General features: G+C 39.6%; 1 protein-coding gene across 1 annotated transcript in view; it reads left to right on the forward strand.

Annotated features, from left to right (window-relative positions):
• Positions 1-8,353: 8,353 nt before the first annotated feature.
• Positions 8,354-20,343, forward strand: part of EBF1 (early B-cell factor 1) — a gene marked incomplete at its 5' end in the record, with an annotated part of 76,093 nt that continues 64,103 nt past the window's right edge. The window contains 2 exons of the mRNA XM_009695083.1: positions 8,354-8,484; positions 16,317-16,443. Coding sequence (XP_009693385.1) covers positions 8,354-8,484; positions 16,317-16,443 — 258 coding nt within the window. The remainder of the gene's footprint in view (positions 8,485-16,316; positions 16,444-20,343) is intronic.

Below are 20,343 nucleotides of genomic sequence, written 5' to 3' on the forward strand. Positions count from 1 at the left end.
TATATATATATTTTAATGTTTTGGCTGAACCTATATATTGATTTTAACCAAATTTTTAAATGTTTTTGCAACTGCATTTTTCTTGGGGAATTTATTATTTGCCAAACAAATATGACAGAGCTCTCTTTTGGAGGTCAAGTTTTACTGACTTGCAGTGAGATGCTAAGGACTCTCACTGTTTTATTAAATTCTGGAAAGCAGGAGGTACCTCCTAAAGTGAAAAGCAAACAAGCAAAAGAAAAACCCCAGAACTTCCTCTGTGATGTGAAAGGGTTTAAAAGAATGGATGAAAATGCATTTCTTGCAGTCATATAGAGATAACTGAATTATTATTTTTGTGGAAATGTTTTAAGTAAAATAGCAGATTTTTTTGAACACGTCTCTCATTATTCAGGATTGCCTCCTTTTTCCATGCAATCATTTTTCAGGCAGTGATCAACAACTGAGAGCGTTGGAAATCATTAAGGAAAGAGAAACACAGAGGACTCCATGAAATGTAACTTTGCTAGCTGAGGCATCAGCAAGGATAAAAGAGAAGCACTGGCTTAAGTATTGATTGTAGGTGGAATATTATCCCAGGTAATTTACATTTTCAATTCCCATTAATGGGAACTGAGCATCTGAAATGTTAGGCAGAAAATCACAGCCAATACCTTTAATTTCATCACTTGAAAACAGAAACAAAGGCAACCTTTCTTCCCTTCCCCCAACCTGGAGGGACTGCACGGCACGTATATTTTTGATTCAGTGATTTCACCCAGTGCGGACATCATGAAGAACCAGGAAGAGGTTGCCATTTTTGGCAGGGTGTTGTAATCTTTAAAGCTTGCAAATGGTAAGTACCAAATACCAAGATACTGTAAAGGGAGCTGGGAAGGGGAGCAGGGCATCACATCCTTATGCCTGTGTTGCAAAAAGCTGTGTGAGCTATCTCCTCGAGAGGGAAACCTCTGTTACCCTGTTTCCTGCACAGCAGCTGCTTATTGTCAGGAGAGAATAGGAGAGAGAGCAGGCTGCGATATGAAAAAGGAAAGCAGGAAGATCATCACTTTACTAAGATAAACAGCAAACGCATTGTTTAGCTTAAGAGTGAAGATTTAATGCTCCAGTACAATATGTGAAAACTCTGCCACATTCTCTTTCTCTGAAGTGTCTATGACTAACCCTTTGGGCTGGTCCTGTGGACTTTTCCTATATCTAGCCTGGTTTCATAATCCTCAGTTGCTTTCAGTTCCTTGTGCTGGGTATGGCTCTGGCAACGCCTCCACACACTAGACTGGAATGGTACCATTTCATGAGCACACAAACTTTCAAGGATTCACCCTTTCAGCATGTTCAAAGTAGATGTTGACAACTCCTGCTTCTCAGGAATGAGAATATTCTATTTGAAAGCAAAACAAAGCAGCGCAACTCAAACCCCCCTGAAATATTTGGTTTGTTTTGGTTTTCTCCCCTTTTAAGGAGAAACATACCTTGCCAAACTAAAAATTTTGATCCAAAAGGCCTTGAGCATCCCAACAAGTGCTGCATGCCTTCAACTCCAGAGTGCTGTGGGAAAGGAATTAAGGCTCAGACCATTCCTGGGCACTGCCGTGCTCAGTGTCACAAGCCCTACGTGATTTATATAGCTATGAGGTACCTGAGGGAAGGTCTACAGTAGATGATACAAAAATGCTGTATAAATCCCAGAGTTAGCACTGAGTTGCTGCTCCATTTGATGCTCTGCAACAGTGAGTAGACATAGCAGCTCAGTTCCTGAAATCAGCGTATTGGCGTTAGCATGTCGGCTCTGCTGCTGTTGGTTCTCGGGTGAGGTTGGATGAGATCTGCACTGCACAGGGTGGTCTACATGTAACCTAAATGTTTTTTGAAATGGGAAACTCCAGTTCTGTACACATGACACAGCTCTTGGCAGCTTTGCACGGAGCACTGCCCAACTATCTTAAAAAAATCTGGTTCCTTATTCTGCAACTTCTTCAGCTGGGTCTTTAAGCACTTAAGTGCTTTGTTGAATCACAACTTCAATAAGTCACGGTTTTGAGTGCTTAAAACTGATTTGTCTTGATATTCTGAAAATCAGTAGTTTGGCAAAAGCACTTAACAGGTTGCAGGATCAGACCCATAAACTGTGGGTTAATCTGTGGCTCATTTATATATTTAGCCAGGAATTAGATTTTACCCAAGAAAAAAAGGAAAATTAAATTAAACTTCAGATATTTTCAGTACTTCCTCTCAGATCAGACATAAATTCCCTGCTCCTCTGAATTCCCAGTTCTAACAGCCTTTATGCAACTCTCCTTACATGTCACAATACTCTTAAAGAGAAGAAAAATAAAAGCACATACCCCATAATTTAAACTCCTGTTGTGATGCAGCAACTGTTCTGAGAGCCTCATATATGGAATAATGGAGGATGAAACCACACTTTGTGATAAAAACTGCAGGCGAGGTCATTCTTACAGTCACCAGCACAAACTGGATATTAATCAGAGAGCAAATACATTTCAGAAGCTAAATAAGAGCAGTCCCAGATGATAGCAGTGCATCCCACTAATTCACCTCAGTGAACATTTACCTCTAAGGTCAATTAACCCTTATTCCAAGGCCACCCATAAACTTTGTGGTAAATATGGTTTTTTTCCCTCTGGCCTCTGTTTTCTATCAATGGAACAGATAATTTCTGTTGGAGGATAAAATGCCATCTCTGTTTATAAATGTAGGTTGCTAATTAAGAATATGAGATGGCGAGTGTGTGTTTGTGAGGGACTTGAATCAGTAGCTCATTGATTCTGTAAATTCAGATGTTCGATGCTCCTGAGGGCATCTGCTATTTCTTCTGTCTTAAGGTGCTATTTGAGGCAGATAAAAATGCTCAGGAGGCAGATGGATGATGATGTGGGGGCGAGGGATTTCCTAGTACAATTGCCTGCACGTGAAGTTAGTGGTGAAACATGTACAAGAAGCTACGAGGAGATGTTATTGCCGTTGTTTTGTTATTATTATTATTGTTATTAGTATTATTAGTACCATTATTATTTTCCCTTCCAAGCATTGTTGAGAGGCAAATTGGAAATGTGGTAATTAGGCACTGACTGGTAGTGTAGTACTAGTGTCCTGAGCCAAAGTTCAACGCCCTGAAATGAAATTTAAACCAATTAATCTGTTAGATTTTTATCACTTGTCCATGTTTTCTCAGCAATTCCCTCAGCACGCGGCCTTTGATCAACTCTCATACAAAAGCTAAAATGTGTGCCTGCTGCTAGCAAGATGGGGCTGACATTAACATGGCACTCATAAAACAATCAGAGCAGTGAAGCCCTCAAACAGACAGGGCATAGTAATATTTAATAAAAGCGCACACATAATCTTCAGAATTAGCATTTTGTGCCTTCCAGTACCTTTGGGAGAAGAGCTTTTATTTGTGGAGTGATCATTATTATAACAAAGAAGAGCTACCTAATAATTTCCACTTTAACTCTGCAATATGCCATGAGCATTTCTGAACCATTATGCTAAACTGTGGCGGGGTAATCATTTTATTGTCACAGTTTGAAGGAAGAAAAATCCCCTGTATATGAGTAGCTAGGGGAGTACGGGAACCCAGGAACACGCTGACACACACAGCACACAACAAAAAACTTTGCCTTTTTGCTACCCGTGTGCTGAAGCTGGTACCTACCATCCTTTGTATGGATGATGGTAAGATTTTAACAATGTATATTCTGAGAAAAGGTGAAGATTTCAAAAGAACATTGTTTCCTTTGAAAGTCATTAGGGTTTTTGCTCATGAATCCTTAAAATTTATCGATAGAGACCTTCGCTTGAAGTCAGTGGCAAAATTCCCATTGGCTTCAAAAAGTTTGGGATTGCAGTGCTTCTCTCTAACATCTATATCTGTTAAGTCAAACTGCAGGAGCAGCGCAATGAAACACGTCAGATGTTAACACTGATTTGCCTTGATATTATGCAAAGAAGGAGAGCAGCTCATTAAGACTCATAACCGTTAGGCCATTTCAGCAGGTGGAGGATGTGGCCACATCACCTTCAGCAAGGAGCTGCAAGGTCCGTGCCTGCGGTTGGAAGGGTAGTATTTAGTTTTTCCTCAGTCCAATGACTGTTCTGAAAACATGCAGCGAATGTAATACACTCACACCAAAGAGTCTTAAAATCTTATCTGATAGTTAGGCTACCAAACTCTTTTTGGTTCTGGTTGCAGTTGGCTGCCAGCTGTTCATTTAAAAAAAAAAAAAAAAAAAGAAAAAGTTTATATGTGTAAGAATGTATAATTATTCTTTTTTATTATAATTCTTCTCTGGACTTAAAGTCTGTTCATGTTAGCAATCATGTGCACTTTATTGCCTTTATTAGAACTGGTCTGAAGTCCTTCACTGCATTTTTTTATCAGTGAAGTTTCAGACTTCGACTAAAATGTCTTTTTCTACAGAAAAAACTAAATTTTATGTAATTTTTTTCTATTTGTTTTAAAAACACCATTTTAGAAATGATGCTTTGGTGTTACAGAAGGGCATGTGAAGTGATAATATTTTGAAACAAAATATTTTGGAAATATGAAAAAATGTTATAGTTAATTCCAGATAGAGATTCTGGAACTTTACATGCTGAAAAAAAATGTTCTGTATTTTTGTTTCTCTTGTGCCCAAAACAAAATGTAGAAAAATCAAGGTCTCCAATGAAAAGATTTTTCTGCCTAGCTCTGTTTTTCTAGGGTTGCACAGAAGTAAACACCTTCCAGACAGCACTTTGAAAGTTGCCAAATGATTAACAGAAGAAGTATGAAGAGCTGAGGGCCTAAGCTGGCCAGACATTTGTACCAGGGGAATAAATAGAGCTGAGGTCATTCCCTTACCCAGCTCCCAACGTTACCTGTGGTAATGGTGGCAGATGAGACCCAATTCTTCCATCCTCCTTCCTGGTGCTCCAAAGAAAGGGCCTGGGAAGGACAAAGTTTTAGTAAGACCAATGACTTTAGTAATGACGCTGGCTGTTGCAAGTATGTCATTGTATAAACATGTTTTGTGCCTCCAAAACCAGGTAGCAGTCTGGATGCCTCTCTCAGCACGTCTCCTTGGGCTTCCTCGGGATGCAGCCCTTCCGCGCAGCTTCCCTTGCAGGGCAACACCTTCATGCAGCCCTTTCAGTCTTTACAGACACTTGCATTTTAAGATAAGAGAAGCTGTGTGGGGAAAATTGGGAAGTCCTGCTAGTTTTTGTGACTGTTCCTAAGGGAAAATAACGGCCTGAAATCTTTCAGGAATGCATAGCGCTCTTGCTGCTTCTCAGGTAGTGCCTGCAAAGGGTACCGACCTGCCCTGGTTATTAAACCACCAAGTCCTGACTTTTCATCCCCAGAGGAGATGTCCTGGGCTATTGCCAGTGGTTTCAGTGAGGCACTGATTCAGCACAATTGCTACATATTTAAATATAATTACACGTGCGAGTGGTCACATTGACTTTGCGGGCCAGAGCATCCCAGTGAACAGCCCGCAGCCCCAGTTCAGCACAAAGACCTGAGTGCTCAAAGTCCCCCTGGCTGCCATGGGACTTGGCATGTGTTTGATATTAAGCACATACATGTATAAAGTATCAGAATCAAATACATGAGGCAGCACAGAGAGTGCAGCACCTTGCACCTCTGAGTGCAATGTAGGTACCACAAAGAACATCACAAGATAAATAGCAAGACCTTTAGTGGGGACCTGTGACTGTAGAACAGTATCTTGCATTCATTTTGAAGATGAATTGAATCTATAATTTTGAAGCCTGCATGTGTTTTCTGTTAATGGCTTATGGTCTCAAACAGTTTTTATTCACTGGTATTTAGGAAAAAAATGTTGCTTGTAGTCTTTAAGAAAAGTAGCTCATTCTCTGACGCATGGGAAACTGATTATCTTCGGGTTTTATTGTGGGGTGTGTGTGTCCACAATCAACTGGAAATACTGGAAAGGGTAATTTGGAAGTGATTTTAATTTTTATTTATGAAAAAGTTTGGTTCTGTGAAAGGGCTAGATGGTGTTTTGAAAAGCTGCTTTCACTGTAAATCCATTGCTGTGAGCTCGGCTGAAAGGAAAGCATTTGGGTTTGGAGTTTGCAGTGTTTTTTTATGCACAGTTTTATGCAAGTAACTTGAATCCAAATTAAACATATTGAAGTTACTTCTGTTTGTGCGCTACATTTTCATGACGGTAATGTTAGGATGTTTCTTTTGTTAGCTCATGTAAAAGTTAATGGCTGTGCTCTGCCAAGTTTGGAGTAGAGTAATGATTTTTTTCTGCCTCTGTGTGTTTGTGTTTTTCACTGGAGCTGGCATCCCCATCAGGTTACATAGTGGAAAAGTTTGTGCCTGACACTTAACAACCTTTTGTAGGTAGGGATGGGGTCTGTTTGCTCCCCATGCATGCATTCCATCACCGGTGGTGCAAGTCTGTAGCAGTGCCCGCAGAAAAACTCACTGCTAAGGGTGACTCAACAGCTCCCTTTCCAGCTCCCTCCTGCCTCTCAACTCCACACCCGCCCACCCTGCCCAGGGACTGAGAGGAAGGAGCTTCTTACCAGCCTCACTGACTCTTGCAATTAGCTCCAACCAATGGCCAGAACTTCACTAAATAGTCATAAAGATGCACAGGGCCTCTTTAGTGCTTTATGTCTGGAGTATTTTAAAGTAGGCTTCTGTGAATGAATTAATTTACTGTCTTTGCAATTAGAAGAATGTAGGTCAGGGACTGTGCCACTACACAGCCACATTAAGTAATTCATGGGTGCAAGGGTGTTGTCTTGGATGGTGCTAACCATCCATGGGTAGCTTTCACACTCCTAGTAAATCCTTACCTGATGAAGTGCCTGGGTGCTCTCCCTTGAATGTCATCAAATACTCAAAGTTACAAATCAAACGAACTGCTCATCCAGCCTTTCAACCAAGTAGCAATTGACAGGCAAATGGCAGCAACCCTGAAAGAAGAGGTATACATGCAGATAAATATATGCAGCTAATGAAGTCCTGCTGACTGACACCTGATTGACATTGCAGAATCAGTGTGGGCAATGGCAGCCCTTCATGTGTTTTCAGTGGAGCCAACCTCTTCTTTCTGCTGAGGACTGGGTTCATATCTAAAGGAAAGAATCTTTCTTTCCAACATTGAGTTTGACTGGTGGAGTTTTGCTGCTCCTTAAGGAATCTATCTTTCACGGCTAATGAAATTGTTGAGGTACTCACTTTACTTAAAATGTTGTCTAATGGTATGGTGTCATGTTTTCACCTCATGCTGTAGTAGCAAGGAGAAGTTGGTGGCGTTTAGGATGGAGTTGCTTCTTTTCAACAACCTATATGACCACCCTGAGACTCTGCAGCTGAGAGTTACCCGGGGCTTTTTGTCTTATTCAGGTTATTTTTACAGTAGTTTATTTCTGTTGCTTCAGCACAGTTAAATTCTGATGTACTCTGGTACTGCAGAGGAACAGAATCAGTATGTAGATGTTTATGTTGCCCTATCCCACCAATGTATAAAGTTGAGCATGCTTCTGCTTAGATAGTCTTAAACCAGAAGACCTTACACCAGGATTTGATCTTACTACTTTGAGCAGCGCTTGAGTTTTCAACATCCTCTCAGGAGGTACTTAATACATATGATGCCAAGAAAGTGGCTAGTAAAGTGGGAGCAGACTCTATGAAGATGGCAGAATGCATTGCACATGCTGCTTAGTTATCCAGTAGATGCAGTGTAACTGGGATGACTAGATGGCAGGGTTGTGGGTTTTGGTTTTGGTTTGGTTTGGTTCGGGTTTTTTTGTGGTAGCTAAAGCATTAAGCAGGGCAGGGTGGTTTAATACTAGAACAACCTGGATCTGATTGCAGAATAGTTAAAGAAATGCTGAGGGTTACACCCTTTTTTATTTCACCAATATTTTCCATAATATTTATGGGGGTTTCCTTGATGAATTTACATTATGATGGATAATAAAGAAAGCTCACTGGAGATTATTTTATTAACTCAGGTATTGTGCATTTCATATAGAATAAAGATAGGGATTTGTCCTGGTTTCCAATTGGTCTCTGCCCATCATGCTGTGATTTTTTTGTTAATACAGGGTTAAAAAAAAGTTAATTTTTTCAATGCAGATGACAAAACCAAACAGAAATTAATTGAGAAAAGTGCTTCCAAGGATGTAGTTTGAGGTCATGCACATGTACTAGAAAGAACGTGGTTGCTGAAATCTTTGTGTTAGTAAGGGGGGAAAATGAAAGCTCCTTTTATTTTATTTTTTCTCAAGTCTTCTATCATTAAAATCTGGTTCTAACAGCAGAATACTTCTCTTTTTCATGTGTGTTGAAAAGCAGCTACACCATGTATCAAAGCCATCAGTCCAAGTGAAGGATGGACTACAGGAGGTGCCACTGTCATCATCATAGGAGACAATTTCTTTGATGGGTTACAGGTCATATTCGGCACCATGCTGGTTTGGAGTGAGGTAGGTGTTGTCTGAACGGTAATGTCTAATAGCTTTGTCTAGCTTATAGCTAGCCTGTCCTTTTTCTATGCCACATGCTAAATCAGCAACAAATGTTGAAATGTGAATCCTTTCCTCATTCAGCTTTATGAAAATAATTAGTCAAATTTACCTGTGGCAGAAATCCATTATAGCCAGGGGATTTGCATCTCCTCTCTCTGGCCCAGAATTTAGCTCAGTGTCTTTTATTCCAGGAAAAGGGAAGGATAAATGCCTGTGTGAATAATTCTGCATTTAACACTGCAATAGCTAAGGGCCCACAGGAAACAAACGTTTAGGTGATCCTGCTTTCCAGGGAAACTGGCTGCTTGTAGCTGCAGCTCAATGAGGTGGAGATTGTAAAAATTCAGCACATCTAAAGAGCATATCCTTAAAGTGTAGGCTCTTGGTGTAAGTATAATTTTAATAATAGCAACTGAATACACAGTATTGTATCCGTAGTGGAAAGTACAGACTCATCATACCTAACAGGGGCCTCTGTAGTTTCGCAGTAACCCTTTTTTTGTTTCTTATCCATTTTTTGCTGTTGAGGTTCCTCCCAGTTTCTTGAAGCCTCTCTTCCCCTGGCACATAATTAAACATGAAGTCTGATATTCCCCAAAAGCCCATGGAAAGTTTAAACCCAGGCAGCATCACCCGAACAGCCACTTCCAGTGCACAGGGCCATAGAAGTCAGGGCAGAGTTCCCACTGGCTTCAATGGCATGGGAAGGCAGCTCCAAGGAAAGGTTTACATTTTGCATTGTGGCTTTCCAAAAGCATTTTGGAGGTTTTATAAGAAATTGTGATTTTCATTATTTTAATACTGAAATAAACATGCTAACAGACAAACCAGCATCTCTAAAATAGCTATACAATGCTTACCTAGTGACATAAGGATCTTCTGATGCTTTACCTTATATCCTATAAATATTAAATCAACATTATAGCTTAATTCATATCCAGCACATTCTCCCTACTGATTCCATTGCACATATGGCAGCATTTTTTCCATATGAAGAGTATTCTCTAATGTCCTTCATGGGCTTCACTGTTCTCTCTCTCTCTCTCATCATTCTGCTTGAGGACAAGTGTGGATGAAAGGGCATTCCAGAAAAGGAGATATATTAAATGAGCCCTATTCTGAAGCCCTTATGTGATCATGAAAGTGCCCCCTGGGTCCAGTGTAAGCATTTTGTGTGTTAGAATTGAAGCCATTATGGCTACAGACATTTAACAGGGAAAGGTGAAGAGGCTGGGAGGAAAGTGCTCTGATTTTGGTACTGCAGAATTGGATCTTTCATTGTAAATCTTGATTCTATTTATTAGTGCAAGTCATTAATTGGCAATTTCGAATCTCATGAGAGTGTGTTCTGGTCAAAACATTGTTGCTGATGGTTACAAGGCCTTGTCATAAAATTAATAATGTTAGAGGGGATCTAGACCAAAGTCGGTCTGTTTGTCATGAATGCTATAAGGGGCTGCAAGTTGGCTTTGAGTGAAAACTGTTTCAACTGTCTCTCCCTTACAGAATTGCTTCTCAGTTTCATAACCTATGAGAGCAGTAGAAAATCCTATAGAGGGAAAGAAAATATTTCTGAAAGAAGGAGACAAACATGATAAACAAGTGCAGAAATGCATGAGCAGAGTGATCTCTAAATAATAGTGATCTATAAATAATTCAAATTATACATACTAGCCACCTATGAAGTACAAAATAAATTCTTTCATTTGCCTTCCCATTTCTAAAAATGTCTAGTACACTTTCAGTACCCAGGAAGAATATTTTTGTTTTACTGTAATAGAGTGTAGCATTGTACTGTCAATCTTCTGAATTTCAGTACCATTTCAAACTTGGAGCAGGTTTGTCCTGAGTTGCCAGTCAGGCCCAGTTTTGAACAAATCTGGCCAGGTTATTTTATCATTGAATTCAAGAAGGATTTTCAAGTTCATCCTATTGTTTCATGGATCTAAAGAAAACATGATTTAACTGAACTGCAGAAGATCCAAAACAAAACTAGATAGGCAGAAACTAAAGAAAAAGAGTGAGTCTTGCAGAGCATTTTCACATGATTTTTTCTAGCTTCACTTTCAGTTATAATTGCAGGTGGTTTGGGGGATGAAGTCTAATATTTAAATTAAGCATCATTTTGCCACAGACTTTGCATGGGACCTTGGGCAAATCACATAATCTGCTTAAAGTTCAATTCCCTTTCTCTAACATAGTAATAAGATTAGTCACCTTCTTTGGAGAGGTGCTGTGAAGATAATTATCGTAAAGGTCCTTATATTACTCAGATTTTATTATAGCAAAATCTATGTAAGTACCTGAGATGCATGGATATTTAAAATATAAATCCTACCACAGTACAGAAGCAATGTTAAAAGCCAAAAAAAAAAAAAAAATGTTCATTTTAAGGGCGAATTTGTTGCTGTCAAGCAGCATGTGTTATAAATAATTTGAAATGTAAATAATATATTTTTAATTTATTTTACATGTATTCAAGTTTCGTAATTGAAATATTTATATTCTTGAAATAGAGTTGACTGTGTTAAAAAAGGAGGTTTAAAATGGTTTCTGAAACACATATTTATTATTTAAACATATATTTTAGCTGTAAACACTCTAACATAATTACAACCTTTCTCAGCCAGGAAGAACTAAATAAAAACTTAATTTGCCACATTAATTTTGTGCAGAAATGCAGATACCCTAATCCAGTAAGTTCAATTAATCCTTAACTCCAGTATTACTTTATGAAAATGACGTTAAAAGTCCTTGATATTTTTAGAATACAGCAAAATGGACCATCTAATGTCTTTTTTTTAAGGGACTTTTGTAACCAACAAACAACCAACATTGGTATATCGGGTGCACATGCTGAATCTGGACAGACAACTCCCAGCAAATAGTCTGTTTGCCAGATAGACTCTGCCGGTCTGTTTGTCCAGTCCACAAACAGAGAGAGCTGCTATTTGCAGATTTTTACCCAGTGTTCTGGGTCTGTGCATTGTTGCAAATATTCCAAATTTGAGCTGCTGATAAAAATCCCTTGTTGTTTCTCTCTCTTATTGGGGGTCTGAAACTCCGAGAGTCGAGTTTCAGGGCAAATAACATGATTGTGGAAACAAAATTAATTTCTTATAAATATTCCACAATATTTGCTTAAAATGAACTATTTCTTCAAACATTTTCCTGCCAAGAACATTCCTCCAGCTGTACGGAGTCAGCTGGAAACAACTTCTTTTCTTTTATATTGAGAAAAGATGAAGCACTGAAACATCAAGTTTTTTACCTTTGTACAGCACAAAACCAGAGGATGATTTTTTGATTTGGTGTTTGTTGGGTTTTGTTGGTTTTGGTTTTTTTTTTTTTAATGCTGCTGAATCAAATTCTGTGACACAGTTTTTTATTTTTCTTTTTATGTTTATTATTGATTTTGGAAGTCTCTGTTTTTGAGTGCTTATTTTGGAGGTCTGACTCATTTTTAAAAAATGAGTAGGCACCCTCTTTTTGAAAACCAAGGCTTATTAAGCAGCATCTGGATGCCCAGAATTGAGGCATGCAAAGTCATCAGTCATTTCAAAAAATATTTCATACAGGTACCTGAAGGGTCCTGTTCTCACTGAAAGCTGTCATTACCTTCAGTTGGTGGGATTTTTCTTCATTCCTGTCCTAATAGTCCTCTTCACACAGAGTCCAAGTTGAATTTATGACTGATTGTCACCATTTCCCTAACCACAAACCAGAGCTCAAGCATGCAAAAATAAACTAGTGACTCAGATTAATGACATCTCCTTATAAAATGTCACTTTTAAAAAAAGAAAGTAACCTGGCACTCTGAAGAGTGTGAAATGATGCTGTATTGCACAAGAATGTCTAGAATATATTAGCAAACCACAGAAAGAGGCTTGTTGTACACACTCAAACCAAATGTGTTTTGGATGTTGAAGGACATGCACCTCCCTCCATTCTGAAGATCTCTAACTCAGGTCTTAATACAATCCACAGCGTGTCCCAACTGCCATGTAAGGATTTATGTCAAACAGCTAATGCAGTTGCCAAGTATCAAACCAATTCACTTGAAAATCCCTTGGGAGAATGTCCGGGTCCAGTTACTAGTTTTATGTCCAGCTCCAGATCTCAATTTGTCAAATGGTGAAATAGAAGAGGAAGCTGGATCTGGGATTTTGGCTGGTGGGTTCATGTCCAAATCACAGATTAATGCCTTGCTCAAGATTTACATTTAAAAAATGTGTTCAGAAATGTACATAATTCGTATTTACAAATTCTTAGTTCTTGGCATTTCATTGCTGTGGCTCTTTTGATGTCTGTTAATGCACCAAGAGTTCCCACCTGAGCTTAGAACATACAAATGACCATACTGGGTCAGACATGGAGGTTCATCTAGCTCAGTATCTTGTGTTTGGTGGTGCGCAATGACAGATGTCTATAACAACAACAGGGTCAGCATGTCGTGATGCTTCCCCAGAACACTCCACCTGTCTCCAGCTGTTTGGGGCTGAGAGGCTTCCAGAAGCGGTGTCTTTACTTCTAATGTCCCTTGATGCTAATAGCTCACCTCTTCCAGATGATTTATGTGCAAATATGCGACAGACTATGCCTTGAAGAAGGTACAGACTATGGCAGTGTGAGAGGAGAAAACATGCTAGGAAAAGGTGGAGTGGGTTCCCAAGGTCAGGCCTCAGGTTGACAGTGTAGACAGGAAAATATCCCATAATCCTGGACTTATTGAAGTCAAGGGCAGATTTGCTCTTGCCGTGGGTGGGCCTGGAGTACCCAGACCTGTGCAGTACCCATTGGGTCACTCAGATTGCAAAATGGAGTCAGGGAAATTCGGAGAGCTGGTCCCGGTCCATAGCGCAGATCCTGGCAGCACTGGGGAATCAGAGTTCAAGACCAAAGGTGGGTTTCAGAGGGCAGGTTTTGATGTGCAAGGGGGCATTGTTTGTCCCTTAAAGACATTTTCTTGATATGACAGTAATATAGGGGACTACTGGTATGTACCCAAGCTAGCCAGTTCCTTTCTGTGTGCATGAGAACTGAAGGCTGACCCAGAACAAAGGTCTGTCTAGCTCAGCACTGTATCACTGACAGTGGTCATTGACAGATGCTAAGGAGGAAAAGCAAAAGGAAAAGGCATGTGTATTCTCCTGTTATACCTCCCAAGGTTTAGTTCTAGAGAAGAGACGAGTAAAATACATCCTGAGCATCCTAAACCATAGGACTTCAGACATAATGTTCACCCTTTGGGAATGTGTGGGCGACATTATTGTATATTTGTGGTTTTAAACATAGTTAAACTTACTTACTTCAGAGCACAAAGGAAAACCAAACTGTTTGTGGAGAACAAACCAGGAAACTTGCTTAACTCTCCCCAGCTCTGTGTAACAATGGACCATAAATAGGTCAGACATTTCTTGGGAACCAGGGAAGATGAGTATTGGAAAATGCCACAAATTATGTTTAAAGAACATTAAAGTGGTGACAGACCAGTAAATGCTGGGAAATTCAAAGATGCAACCAGAAGCTGTCTGTATAGCTCATGCCAGAATGGGGGGGAGGGGTGCAAGGCACATGCTGATGTAGTAAGACTAGCATGTTAACCTTTACCATTAAAATCCTTGGCTGTTTTTACAAATATTTTCCCAAAAAAATGTCATGAAACTTTTCTCATCTTGCCAATTCACCCAGTTAACTAGAACCACTTGAGCATGGGATTTATCTCAGCTATATTCGGCTGCCTACAGTTAAGCATCTAGTCTAAACTTGTCATCTCAGTTCTTCGGAGAAAGGTAGATACTTCCAGAGAGCAACTCATCCTGATGTGAGAGGTGTCTAAAGCACTGGAAATAAGTTGCTATTTGGCAGTGCTTTCTGCCTCCGCTGACTATTGAGGGCATGTAGGGAACTGGCCTAGACTTTTAGGCTTTGGTCAGCCCAACTGTAAGAAAACTCAATTTAAGTAAAAGCAATCCTTGGAAGTTTGGGGTTTGTGTTTTGGTGGTTTTTTGGGGTTTTTTTGTTTGTTTGTTTATTTGGGTTTTTTTACCCAGTTGACAGAGCGAGTAATTTAGAAAAAAGGCAGGTTTCTTTTAAAAATAAATAAGTTTCTAAATTACATGATTTCAAAGAAAAGCCTGAAAACATGTTCTTTGGAGCTCACAAACAAGAAGGCATCAATTCCTACATGATCATTTCTAAAATGACATATGGCTTATGGCTTTGGTGGATCTGAATAACTTTTGGACCCTTTGGTGCTGGTGGTGTTGGTTTTAATTTTCAACTTGATTTAATATTAGTTTTCTGATTTTAAATATGGAGAACTTTCTACTATGTATGCCATTTCCCTCAGTAACACAGATGGCTCTCAGACAGACGTTACTCTCCTCCTATGTTTTTTAGTCCTGTGCTCTAAACAAAGAACTAGTTAAAAGTCTGTTTTTTTCATAGGACCTTACTACAATTTTGAAATATTTGGTTCCTAGTAAAAATAAGAATAAAATTAGCTTTTTATTACAAAAAAAAAAATTCTATTGGAATGTATTCCTTAAACCAGGACACAATTCAACCAACAGCACAGAGTAGCTGACTGCATAGGGTGCCCATGGCTTTGCTCACTGTCAAGGCTGGTTATGGTCTTGGTCTTGTCTGCTTCTCTAGAAGTGTGTTCACGTGCCACAGTCAGTTAGACAAGGATTATCCACATGCCACAGCTGTATCTTGATTGCTGGACACAATCATGTCACCTTTTCTATGTACCTCTTTTTACTATTTTTGTCTGAGGGAGTATAATGAGTGAGAAGAGGACATTTCAGTGATGGGGAGGACAATGCTGTAATTTCTGAGTGCTGCAGAGATTCGAGTTAATCTGCCATGAATTAGTGAACTCCTGGATGGCTCTAATACTAATTTTAGCAACTATGTTTTAAATCCAGTCCAGAATCCTGAAAGAGCAAAAATGGTCTAGAGCCTGGGAAGTGCAACACTGACCAACCCAAACCTTTTGTGTTAAGAGGATCAGGACCCCCAGCCCCAATAGCAAGAAAGTTAAGTTTGTCTACTTATTACTGTGTAAATCCATATCTGCAGGAGCCCTTTCAGATGTGTATCAGTCATTGCAGTGAAGGCAGACTGGAAGTGATGGTTAGATGGTTGTATTTGGTATATCTCTTCTGAGTGCTCTGATGATTTGCAATGAAAGATCCAGCATCCTTCAGAAGCCAAACTTTGCATTTCTGTAGTAATCAGTTATACCTCCACAGAATTAATAGGAAATTAAGATAGCAGCACATGGTGCTTTTGCAGTGTACAGATGTCAGCTGGGGACCAGTGCATTTAAAAACCTGCCTGGGCTTGGGCTCTGCAGTGAATCTCAGCCTGGGCTTGTGCTGTGCTGTGTTCACACATGTAACTGCGTATCATTTATCAATCAGATTTGTTGGACACTGTCATGACCCCAGTGTTCACCTGAGCAAACACAGGCATCCTGCTCCTGTAAGCTAAAGTTATTGCATGAAACCAGGGCTAATGCTTGTACTAGGAAGCAAATGCCTGCCATGTATGAAAACAGAAATAATGTTGTTATGGCTGGGGAGGAGAACGCTTGTAAATATTGTAGTCACTGGCTTTTGTGTGGGTTACATCAAGATTGTATTCAAACATTGACAGGTTAATTATGTGTTTCAAAGCTTGTTTACTGTGATCTGAGAGGAAAGTGTTATTAAAGGAAGTGTTCAGCATCTAACAATGCTTTTTTCCCTTTCTTCTCCCTTCTCAATGTTTTCCTTTAGCTGATTACTCCTCATGCCATCCGCGTACAGACACCTCCCCGACATATCCCAGGGGTTGTAGAAGTCACATTGTCCTACAAGTCTAAGCAGTTTTGCAAGGGAACGCCTGGCAGATTCATTTACACAGGTAAGGATGCTTTAGTACTAGATATAATGTGGAGAAATAGGGCAGGCAATATATCACACTTGCTAGGGTTTCTACTTTTGTCATTGAAAGCTTTACTGTATTTTATTATTTTGGCTGAGCACGTCATTGAAGGTACCAATTTAAGGCTGGATTTTAGAAATGGATGATCGTAGAGATGAATCTGAAAACATACCAGTGTGGGATTTTTGTTTGCTTGCTTGTCCTCACAATGGGACATCTCTTTACCCAGGAGTGGGGAGGAAAAAGAGAAACGGATATTCCAGTACTTAAACAAACAGAGGAAGAGTGCAAACATAAAGAGCCAGACATACTAGTGCAATCACGAACCTGCCTTCCAAGAAGCACTTTGCTAAATATCTCCATCTCATGTTGTCCACCAAGTGTTGCAAGTGTTCAAAGCAGCAGCCTGTTTACCTGCCCATGTCACCATAAGATACTTGTCTCTGACTTCCAGGGAGGCTAAGTAGCTTTCACCCCAGCCGATGTTGCAGACATAGTGACTTGCCATGTGTTTTGGGGTGGCATCCCACACTGAGACCACTAAGTCAAATGGTTTGGCCTGAAGAATTACTATCAAAAAACCATGCTGGGACATTGCAGATGCTGTTAATGTTAAACCACTCTCAGTAGTGATAAGAATGGCCTGGGAAATAAATCAAGTAGCAGCCTAACTTTTTAAAAAGAATGTGTGTCATTGATTCCTTGGAAGGTATGCATGCTACAAGAATTAATCGCTTGGTCCAGGTTTTGGTGTGCTTGTCCTTTTATGTGCTTGTTGTTTGGCATATGCAGACAGGACTACTTCTGTAAATGTTTGCCTGAACTGCTGTTCATCCCAGTCCAATGCAATTCCTTTCCCCATTCTTCATTGCCACCAAAACTATGAGGCATTCTGAGTTACACTGGGCACATATATTGCTCCGACTGTGAATGTACACACAGGGACTTGAGGCAGGGGAGAGACTTCCGTGCTCCAGCTGGGTAGCAAGGCTCTCATTTGATTTCTCTTAACTCTAAGCAAGTTGAACAAAGGTGCCTTATAAAGCTTTGTTGTCTTTTTCAAATACCCTCTTCCCCAGTTGGGATTATGCACTGGATTTCTTTAAACTGGATCTTAAAGTGTTCATGTATGGCCTTGCTGGCTGAGCGGCAGGCGCTTGTGGAGGCTGTGTGTATTTATTGTGAGTATTATGATTTCAACAATGTGTGGGAAATTCATGTATTGGACAATAATGCACCATATAAAAAAATTATTTAGGGTTTGAATGTGTTGGAACAAAAGAAAAAACGAAGGGTCAAATTGCCAGCTGGTGCAAATTGCCAGTGTATTCCACATGAAAGTGTCAGCCAGAGCTCTGGACAGTTTGACCATGAATCTTTTCCCTTCTCACTTTCTTACTCGCCATAAGTTGTGCTGTCCTGCTTGTTGTCAAACCACCAGGGTGGCTGCGTCTTGGGCTGGTGAAACGGCAAGTGTGCATGCCGAAAGGAGGGAAGCCTGCGCCTCTCAACTTTGTGAAGAAATTTTTGGGGACTTCATTTTGCAATTTAAATGTAAAAATGGCTTGGACCTGCTTTGGTTTTGCTTTTCAGATTGTCATTAATTAGCTTTTCCAGCAAAAAAGGAGGGAGGCAGTTTAGCCTGTCTGCCCAGAGGCAGATGGCTGAATGTGGAAATAAGGTGTCCCAGTAGGGAGAGTGTTTCCATATATGCATTTTCAGGTTAGTGTTTAAAACACATTATTTTTTGTTCAATAAATGAAAGTTATGAAATACTAAACAACAATGATAAAATCAAAGGTGATCCAATCCATGGACAATTCTTTTACTTATACAGCTTTCGTGGAGTTACAGTAGATACGGAAAAGCTATTGTGACTGAAATCATACCTCATACAATTTGCATTTTCCTTTTAGAGGCAGCTTGATCTTAAATGTGGCTTTTAAAAAAGGACTAAATGAAACTAAAATAAAAACAATTATTGCATCCTGACCTTCAGAAGTGCCTTCCAGCCCTTTAAACAGAATGCAGGTTCAGTACACGCCTGCCGATTAGTTTTAGTTAATTGAAAATTATAGGATTGACCCAAGAGGAAAATTTTGTTTGCACTCCAATCACTTTTACAAATTAAGGAAAATTACCACAATTTTGTTTAGCTAAGGTTTCACACTGAGTTCACGAAATTAGCTCAGCCATCCCAACAAAGTCAGCACTTTGTTAGTGAGCACTAGAAAAAAACTAATAGTCTATGGTGTGTACAAACGAAGCATAGAAAAAGCTATGATGCTTTGGAGAACTAGGCCAAGTGTTTTTAATTAGGATTATTGGTTCATTGTAAGTTTTGAAGAACAATCAAACTAGCAGATTAGCTGTTTCTTTTAAAGCTAGAATTTCTTGCCATTCATTTTTCCCATGAGAACTTGTTTTAACTCCCACATAGCACTATTTTTTTCTTTTTTTTTTCCTAACAAGGCCTGCAGGAAATGGACCAATTGGAAGTTGGGATACAGTAACATTCCCCAGCATCACTCCAGCCGATGGGATTTTTTCACAATGTTTTTCAGTGAACTCAGTGTTCTGGAACATATTACAAAACCACAGAGGCCAAATGTTTTCTCAGAGGAGTTTGGCCTCTGTTTTTGGCCGAAAATATTTCAGCATCACTTGCTGCTTATTTACCCTGCTATTAAGAAAAAGAGAAGGGGAGAGGAGAAAAAAGGAAGGAAAAAAAAAAAGAGAGAGAGTGTGTGAGAGAGAGAGAAAAAGACCTGGGGTTTGTGGGCGGTGCAGGAGTTGATCAAGCGTAGTTTCCTTTCTGGTGAGAATGTCCCTGCTCGTTAATGGTCCCATTTTGTGGTCAGGTCTCATTTAGAAGAAATTATTTTTAATCAGTGTTCAACAAAATATCCCCTCGAGCCACCTGGCTGTAAACTGTTTTTTTCTTACTGTTAAGTACTTCAGTTCTCAGAAGAAAATACCCAGTGACCCATTAATTTTAGCCTTTTTTTCCCCTTTAACTGCAAATAACTTAGTAACATGATCTCCAAGTAGTCCAAGTGCCATCTAGGAATCAAGGTCACATATATACAGAGAAATCCTGGCTTTTGTAAGTACATTTGAAAGAAATAAACCAGTGTCAACCCTGTACTTGCAAGAAAACATAAGTTTTTTATTTTCCGTCTGCAAAGCAAGCCATTAGCATGCACTTATAGAGCAATTATTTCTTAGATTTTAAGCTTTGACATTCCTGAGAGAATGTGATTAGAAATACAGCAGTCTAAACACATCTTGCATGTGTGTTCATTTTTAAATAATATTAAAAGTCCATATCGCACACAGAACCATCCAAACATGCTGGTCAGTGTTTCCCTGTGGCATCCTTCGTCTGTAACTAAGTCTCTTCTGGTACTGAGGAGCACTGAATGAATTAAGCTTCATGTCACAACTTAGGAGTCAGGTATGTATCACTACCATTGTTTAAGGACAGGAGGAACTGAGATAAAGGAAGAAACCACTAAGGCTACAAATCCATAGGTAATTTGCCAAGGTGACTCAGGGCATATATGGTTGAGTTAAATAAGGAAAGAGAATTGGCACAAATTTGTGATACCTGGACAGGGCTTTGAGATTTTTGTTTTAATTTAAAAAAATGGATGCATCATGGACAGCATGATTTTCACAGGTGAATTTTGCTATGGTACTAAACTGTGAGATTTGAGTGGGACTGCATGAACGTAAGTGAAGGGAGAATTATTCTCACTGCATATTGGAAAGGACATATGGAAGGTCCATAAAAATGCATTATGCTGTGTCTTCTACCACCTGCTCAGTTTTAAGGTTTTGTGCTTTTGTTCCCGAACTAGTACATAGGGGCCAGAA

Source organism: Cariama cristata, unplaced genomic scaffold (assembly GCF_000690535.1).
Source record: "Cariama cristata isolate BGI_N322 unplaced genomic scaffold, ASM69053v1 scaffold6752, whole genome shotgun sequence".
Taxonomy (NCBI): Eukaryota; Metazoa; Chordata; class Aves; order Cariamiformes; family Cariamidae; genus Cariama; species Cariama cristata.